The sequence below is a fragment of the Zonotrichia leucophrys genome, chromosome Z, assembly GCF_028769735.1.
Source record: "Zonotrichia leucophrys gambelii isolate GWCS_2022_RI chromosome Z, RI_Zleu_2.0, whole genome shotgun sequence".
NCBI lineage: Eukaryota > Metazoa > Chordata > Aves > Passeriformes > Passerellidae > Zonotrichia > Zonotrichia leucophrys.
Genome location: NC_088200.1, coordinates 8,762,480 through 8,770,729, shown reverse-complemented (window position 1 = coordinate 8,770,729; position 8,250 = coordinate 8,762,480). Strand labels below are relative to the sequence as shown.

Genomic DNA, 8,250 nt, shown 5'->3' with positions numbered 1-8,250 from the left:
GTGCTTCCTGCATTGAGGGAAGAGATGGGGCTGTACCTGTGGTTGGTGGAAGGGATTAGGGTTAGCTGAGAGGGACACTGTGTTTGGAGGATTCTGCAAACAGCTAAACCTCTCTTCCTTGAAATGTCTCCCACTCTCTGCCTTGTCCCCTGCCCCACAAAATTCTTGGCCACCTCATGGGGGTCTCCACCATGCCACAGAGGGACAGGCTCTGAGCCATCTCCCCTGTATATTCTGTATACACACTCACAACAGCCACAGTCCAAAGGATCCCATGTACCTCGATCAGGGGAGCTGAGAACTGAGCAATGCTGTCCATGCATTTTCCACGGGGACACAAAACTTGCCCATTCCCTCGATTTTGGGCCTGAGCAAGCACTGTGTGCAGCACTGCACACCCTGCAGAGGGAAGAGAGCACTGCTCCAGGCTGCAGGATCTGCTCAGCTCCCTCTCATTCTGTTCACTCCCTGAACATTTTCAGCATCCTGCCTTAAACCTGAATCACTCTGCAGGGATGCTTGCAACCAAAGGTTAACCCGCACCAGGCTGGGAAATCGAGTTTCTGTCTGGGGTAACAAAGAGTGTGTGTGGGGCAAACTTTTCAAGGCTGAAGACCCTCTCCCAGCCCAGCTGGCTCCAGCAGCCGTGCACTCCTGGGGAGCTGTTTCCTTGCCCTTCTCAGCTTATCCTGCTCTTCCCAGTGGCCTTGCTGAAGGCCGGGGACAGCGCAGCAGCCAGCAGGCAGCCTGCCCGGCTCGTGTGCCGCCGGCTTCCAGCAATTATTTCCCGCATCCCAGGGAATGTGTCGCTCTTTGACATTTCTATACGTTGTGCCTGGCAACCGGCTCCCCTTCCCAGACACGGGGGCTTTCCACGCTGGGCTCTGCAAAGTACCTCTGCGCTGGGTCCTGGGAATCGGGGCCTCTGCAGGAAGGAATGTGCTGGTCAGCGGGTTGAACTGAGCCGTGCGACCCTGTTCCTGTCAGCAGTGACTGTAACTTGGAGGCAGCTTCCACAAGGATTTGGAAATTCCCAGTCCCATTGGTTGGCCCCTCTTGATGCCTTCAGTTTGAGGAACCTTTGCTCCCAGCCCGGAGCTGCTTGGGAAGCAGCCCCTGCAGTCTGATTAAGTGGGACAGAGCTGGAGGCTTCTGCAGTGGTGGTCTGTCCAGGTGTGGATGAGCAGAGGGCTCAGGAGAACAGATCTCCTGGCAATGTGGGTTGAGGTGCTAGGAAACTGTGTTGCTGGAAATCAAGGGAGTAATCCACACATGAACCCCAGGTCATGGGGCTCTGGTGCTCTGGTGCAGGTGCAAACTTGGGAAAGATTTGGGATGGAGGCTTGAGAGACCTGTGGTGCTTTTACTGCCTGGGAAGGGATCATGAGCAAGGCAGTGAAGTGACCTTTGCTACAGTCCCACTGTTTCTGTGCACTCTGTGTGTGGGGACACCACAGTCTCTGCCTAGGACACCCTCCCCTCTTCATGCACTGTGGAGTTTCCTCCACCACAGGGATGCGAAGGGCTGGAGCTGGCCTGCCCAAGCACGGGGGTAGCTGGAGGCATCATTGTACAGACCCTCATTGCAATGGCTCTGTACAGTGTTAGACACAGACCCTGTGGTCAGAGGGGGATTCTCTGTAGCTGAGACACCTCAGAGGGCAACCTGCCTGGCTGTGCATCCCTCCCACGTCTGCCTCCGTCCTGCACCAATGAGCTATGGAAAAAGGCGGTCACTGCAGGAGCCCAGGTAAATGAGGAATGGGTTATGTGCAGGAAATGGTGCCTGCCCAGCTGCTGGAGACTGCTTGTGTTTGAGACTTCGTAAAAAACCTTGTCTCCACCCCTACCACTGTCAGTTCCTCTGTATCCCAAAAGTTTGGTCATTCCTTCAAACAGGGATGCTCACTCACCTCTCATTGCCAGAAGCTTCCTTCTTTCTCCTTGGGCTGGGGAAACAGGTGACAGAGAAAGGCACATCAAGAGCAAGGAGTGAAAGGGGATGGTCTGAGGGAAGGGAGGCAGAAGGGGAGACAAGGCACGGACCCCCAGACTGCTTTCCAAGGGGCCCTGCTGCTCAAGCATGCAGATGTGTCTGCAATTGCCAAGTGCCCCTTTCCCTCCTGGGACCTCTCCAGCCACCTTCCCTGGAAAGAGTGAGAGCCTGCTCATGCAGATGCTTTGTTAGAGGTGCAAGTCACAGCAACAGGGAATTGCCAAAGACTGATGCCTCTGGGAAGGGAAACACGTGCCCTGACCCTACTCAGCAACTCAGACCATGTTTGGGGTTGGCCTCTGGCCAGAGGTTGCTGCTGTGGTGTCTTCAAAACACTCAGAGAGCCAGGGACTTTCCAGGATCTTGCTGCCTTAGTGGGACACAGACTGGGTAAGGGAGGAATCTGGGCTCTGTGCTGGGACTGCAGAGCTCCCCTGGGCTCCTTTGTGAGCACCCAGGCACTGCTTTCTGGGGAGGTCGCAAAAGAAAGAGCTGGAAAGGCACTAATACCAGCATGGCTCTCATTTTCTGCCCTGTCCTGATGCCACCAGTGCTTTGCGATTAGGGAGACGGGTGACAGTACACAGGATGCCTCTGGGAGCTCCTTCCCCATGCTGCCAAATACCCTGGGGAAATGCATCTGCAGACAACCTGCTACTGCCCAACCTGCTGCCTGCCTCAGGCTCCGCTGCCCGGCTCTACGGCAGCCTCTGTGCTGCACAAGCATGTGGGGATTTGCCTCCTCCCATCTGGGCACCCCTGAACAGGATCTCCATGCATGAGGGATGGAGGAAGCCCCAGGAGTGCAGCCCTGGCACACTGCCCCACTGGCCCAGAGGAATGCTGCTCTCCTGGCTGGCAGTTGTTGGTGATCCATGACTCCAGCATTGCCTTCTCCCTGCTGAGGGGAACGAGAGAGTGGGCACCTTACACAGCTCTGCTTTCTGCAGCAGCTGCGACTTTGGGCTTCTCCTGGGCTGCTCATGGTCCTTGATGTCTGTTTGTCAGGGTCATTGACAATAACTGTTGGAAGGTCCTGGTGTTACAGCCCAGCTCCCAGGCAGTAGGGCTCTCGAAGGGGTTTGATCCCCACTACCCTTGGTTAGACCCCATGAGGGCTGCCTATTCCACTGGGGCTCCCAGGACACAGCTGGCATGAGCACTGGGACAGGAACTGTCCAAGGAGCTGGAGGTCAGCAAAGAGAGGCTGTTAGCAGTGAGTGGTGAAGGATGGCAAGGGGGAATTCCTGCTGCTGGGGGTTGTCCAGGGGGCTGGAGTGGTGCTGGGGCTCTCGAGCAGGGTGAGAGGCAGTGACACCAGACCCATCACAGGAAACTCCAATTAAACAGCGAAGGAAATATTTTCAACTTGGGGACGTATCAACCACTGGAACAGGTGGCCCAAAGCAGTTGTGAAACCACCTTGGTCTCTTCCAGACCGTGCTCTGGTGATTACCTGAAAAGTGTCTGACTGTCCTTTCCCCATAGCAGGACTAGTGTCACACTAGCTGCTCAGGGCTTGGTCCAGTAACAAAGGCCATCTCCTTGAATGGGTTTTATCACCACAGGAATTTCCTGTGGGGTCCTGTTCAGCTCTCTGGGTTCACTTGTATGTGGTCCCCATCTGTCCAGCTATGTCCAGCTGCACAGGGCCATGTCACGCTGCTGTGGATTTTCACATCCTTGTCAGCACATTCCTTCAGCTACTCAAGGTCCCCACTCACCCCAGCTTCCCTCAATTTGATATCAGCACCAAAATATGATGGGCTGTGATGTTTTCCCGGGCCCCATTGCAGTCTGGCCCTCACACATCCCAGCCCTACAGCTCTATTCAGCTTTGTTCAGTTGGGTTCATCCCCAAGGCAGCCAGACATGGATGGGGGCTCAGGGGGAAGGGGTTTGGACTCACCCTGAGCCACTTCTCACCTACTATTTGTGGTGGTGGTTGGCTTGGAAGCAAATCACCAAATGGGGGAGCAAACCAGGTTGACTCCTTGGTTTCTTTGAAGGCTTGGCCACCTTCCAGGATCCATTTCATGGGAATAAACACCCGACCCTCTGAGAGCAGGTAGTGGCAGGTTGTGAGACTGTGTAGGAAACTGGAGCCCACAAACCCATCTAGCTGTGATGGGAGCTGTGTCTCCAGCACGGCCCCTACCTGGCACGCCCCTGTGATGGGCAGCTGGGAACAAGACAGGACGTGTCTGTAAAGGGGGGCTTGCAGCTTCCAGGAATCCCCCACCCTCTACTCGTGCATCACCCAGCCCTTGGCCGGCTGGTGGGCTGCCTGCCAAGCTGTCCAAAAACGAAAGCAAGGAATGCACAGATAAATAGGAGCAGCCTCAGCACGAGGCAGCAGTGCGTGTCCTGCTCCCAAACCTTGCCCTGCTCCCAAGCCTTGCCCTGCTCGGCGCCCCTGGCAGCACCATGGCTCTCCGCCCCTTCCTGCTGCTGCTGCTGCTGCTGGCTGCCTCCCTGCTCATCGGCCAGGCTCAAGGTGAGGGGCAGGGAGCCCTCCTGCCTGCTCCTGCTGGGATGGGGTGTGCGGGTCCTCACTGGGGTGTGCGCAGGGCGTGGGGTGGTGTTTGTAGGGCCCTGGGGTGTGCAGGTGTGTGTAGGGCTCTGTGTGTGTGTGTGCCTGTGGCATTGGCTGGCAGGGCTTGCTTGGCTTGGAGTGTGTCTGTGTGCGTGTGCCTGGTGAAAAGAGCAGAATGATGTTCAGTACCTTTGCAAGGTGCTCATCTCTGCCTCAGTTTCCCTGTCACCACTCTCAGATGTGTTGTCTTGTATTCCTGGGACCAGGTCTGACCTGGGCACTGGGGTCCAAACCCATGTGGTGCCTAGGATCTCCCTGATCCGTGACACCAAACAAGCCCCGTGCTGTCAGCTGGCATTCTGTGCTGAAGGCGTCCTGGCTCACTGGCGATCTCAAATTCCACATGCCCTCCTTGCCCACAGGCATTGGAAGCTCAGCCTTGGACTGCTGCCTGAAGAACAGACCTTTGAAGAAGGAGCTCCTCGGTGGCGTGGTGACATCCTACCGCCAACAGGGACCCGAGTCGGGCTGTTACCTCCGTTCTGTTGTGTGAGTACCCTGTGGTGGCCAGGACCGCTTGGAACAGTCTGGCTTCAGACAAACCCTTCCCTGTCCTCCCTCTGCTCCTCCCCCAGAAAATCTTTCTGCTGCTCCCCCAGGCTCATCACCAAGAGGAACAGGAAAATCTGTGCCTCTCCCACTGACGACACTGTCCTGAAGTTGATTCAGCAGCTGGACAAGAGGGCCAAGAATGACAAGAACAGGAAGAAGGGGCAGACCCAGCGTCCCAGGGGCAGACCCAAGAAGCAGAGGCGGCAGAGGGTCTAAGTCAGGCCTGAAGAGGTAGGTGAGGGGGGTGAGTAGAGTGAGGGTGCTGCACCCCATTCTAGATCCTTCTCTGTGGGAGGGTGGGGTTCAGCTCCTGGTGCAAAGCCTGAGAGAACTGTCAGAGCCATGGCTGGAGCACAGAGGCACTTAGGGAACAACTCTTTCCTGGTTTGTGCTTGCCTTGAAGTTAAATTTGTTTCTGGAGCCCCTGGGATAAGGCAATGCTTGGGATGGGCAGGGCAGGTCACAGTAGGGAATGGCCCAGCTGGGGGGGATGATCTGGCTGAGCCCCTCTCCATCTCACCCCCTCCTGCTTGCCTCTGTCAGGACGGACGCCTTCCCCTGGTGACTGACCCACGGCAATGGCAATGGACGCACACAAACCACACACCCACCCACCCGCCAGCCCCAGGGCGGGGATGGGGCAGGCTGAGGAGGATTCCCTCTGCCCCACCACCTCTTTGTTGCTGCTATGCCTGACACAGAGATCCCCCAGCACCTGCAGTGCCTGGGCGCTCTCAGCAAAGCAGGCACCCAGGTCCTCGCTCGTCCCACGGCCAAGTAAGTGGGGACCTGGGCGTGGGAGCTGAGCCATGGCCTCCAGAGGGAAGTGGACATGCTTCCCACTCAATGGGAGTTATTTAGCCTAGCAGGATGGACGCTTTTCCTATGACTTTTTTTTGGGGGATATTATACATTTGTATTTATATTTGAAAACTGTGCTTTCATTCAGTTTTCCTGAAAGGCTTTACTTCTCTCTCCTTACGCTTCATAAAGTAGCCTTTATGCTGCAGGCTGGATTTTCTGGAAGATTTCTCTTATTTTTCTACCAAATAAACCGTGGCTGCATTTTATTTTCCTCTCATCTCTTTGCTCCTTCTTGGCTTGCAAGGCATGGGGAACCAGGCAGGTCCCAAGTCCTGTGGTCCTACTTGAGCTGCTTGCTGAGTGCTTCTTTGCAGAGCAATTAATAGCAGCTGAGATGGAGAGTTTTGGGGTAACAGCATGTCTGGACTGTTCTAATCTTTCAGATTTTATGGCACACTGTTGCACTGTAGTTTGTATAAAGATAGCCACAATTTGTCCCTTTGGTTTTTTCATTTTCTTTTTTAGGTACAACATTTCCATGAAATCAGAACTAATTGTTCTATTTAGTGGAATTATACCCTTTTAGCTCCCCTGGCTACAAAATTGCAATGAAATCAGAACAAATTGTTCGGTTTAGTGGAATTTCACCCTCTTCTTTCCCCTGGCTTTGCTTGTGTAAGGGTTTCAGACACTAATAAGACAAATGCTTAGTTTTCTGGGGAAAAAAAAAAAAAAGCCCCAGCAACCCTCTCATACATATTTACCAAATTTGAAAAGCCCACATGGGGAAAAGCACATGTGAGGCTGTGAAGGTGGGGGAATAGCAGATTTTGTAAATTTTACTGTAGAAATCCTGCAGCCATTTGAGAGCAGCTCTATCCCAAACATTTAGTGAGAAAAGTCACTGAGTAGAGGACACCTTTAGGTGAGACTGCAAGTGGAGGTGGGACAGACCCTTGGGATAGGGGCTGGGGGGAAAATGGCATCTCCCTGTGCTTGCAACCCTCTCTCCTCTCTCCCTGGCTGAGAAGGAACAAATTAAACTGCTGTGCTAGAGCCATGCTGCTATCTGCTTGCAGAGATTTTGAACGTGGACTTTGGTCAGTAAAGGTCTATTAAATCATATAAATGCAATAATAGGATTTGCAGAGCTTAACAGTATCAGCACGGGCAGTGTGTTTGTTGGAGTAAAGCTTATAGCTGAGTGTTTCTACCAAGTATGTATCTGGCTTGATTGCTTTATTAATAGGGCATTTAGGTTTATCATTTTAAGGCTGTGCAAAGTAACTGTGAAGTCCAAGAGACTGGCCCCGAGCATGGGACAGGCGCTGAGCTGTCTCCTCCTCCACACTGAACACCCGGCCGTCTGCCAGACCGGCTTTTGGACAGGATGTGTGGCAATAAAATGTATTCTTTATAACCAAATTCATTTGTTCTGACTGTTGTGATGGGCCTTGGTGGGGTGGGAAGGGCTGCGTGGCGGGGTGCCCCACTCATCATCATACCCCAGGTCCTGGCTTTTACAGTGCTCCTGTGTGATGCATCCCTGGGGTGCTCGGGCTGGGAGCTGCTGGCACAGGGGAGCAGTGCAAGTCCCCTCTCTTGTAGCTGTGTTTCCCAGCAAGGTGGAGACATTCTGGTTGCTCATCTGTCCCCAGTGAGGGGTTCTGAGGTGCCAGAGAACATGGGCACAACACTGGTTTGGACACAGCATCTTTTCTCAGAGCCGAGCAAGTCCCTCTAACTCCAACCCATCCTGGGTGAGCACTACTTGTTCAAAGCAGGGGCTCTGTGTTCCTTGCTGCTTTGGGATAACAGCAATAAAACAGGTTAATAATGAGGCTATGCTCTGGACTGGGCTTTGCTGGGAGCCTGGGAACTGATACCTGCACACAAGGAGTCAGATGAGGTGCCATGAGAGGGGTGGAGGCAGCCCTGTGTTTGATGAGGACACACTGCATCCAGTGGCCTGCCTCTGATGAACTCCTTGTGCTGGTTGTGGTGTCAGGGGATTGTGAAATGGTTGCAAAAATTCCCAAGAAATGAGGTCTAGACAAATACATCTGAAACCACAAACAGCTAAGCATGAGAATATGGCAGGAGCGAGCCAGCACGTGAAATGTGCCCTGGTGTCTCTGTGGCTGTGGAAGAAAACACCACACAAGAGGGATTTTTCCCTTTAAATGCCAGGAGGGCATTAGGTTAAAACAGGTTAAAAATATATACCAATATTGCTGTTCTGATTTGCGCTAAAACTTACCAAAAAAAAAAAAAAAAAAAAGAGTCTGGAAGCACGTGGGAG

The 8,250-nt window shown here is 53.7% G+C and overlaps 1 protein-coding gene across 1 annotated transcript; it reads left to right on the top strand.

Annotated features, from left to right (window-relative positions):
* The first annotated feature begins 4,350 nt into the window (after positions 1-4,350).
* LOC135459650 (C-C motif chemokine 16-like) lies at positions 4,351-7,371 on the top strand. Its single transcript, XM_064735880.1, has 4 exons — positions 4,351-4,493; positions 4,955-5,081; positions 5,192-5,375; positions 5,688-7,371. Exons 1-3 carry the CDS (start codon positions 4,424-4,426, stop codon positions 5,358-5,360), a joined length of 366 nt encoding a protein of 121 aa, XP_064591950.1. The 5' UTR covers positions 4,351-4,423; the 3' UTR covers positions 5,361-5,375; positions 5,688-7,371.
* Positions 7,372-8,250: the final 879 nt, after the last annotated feature.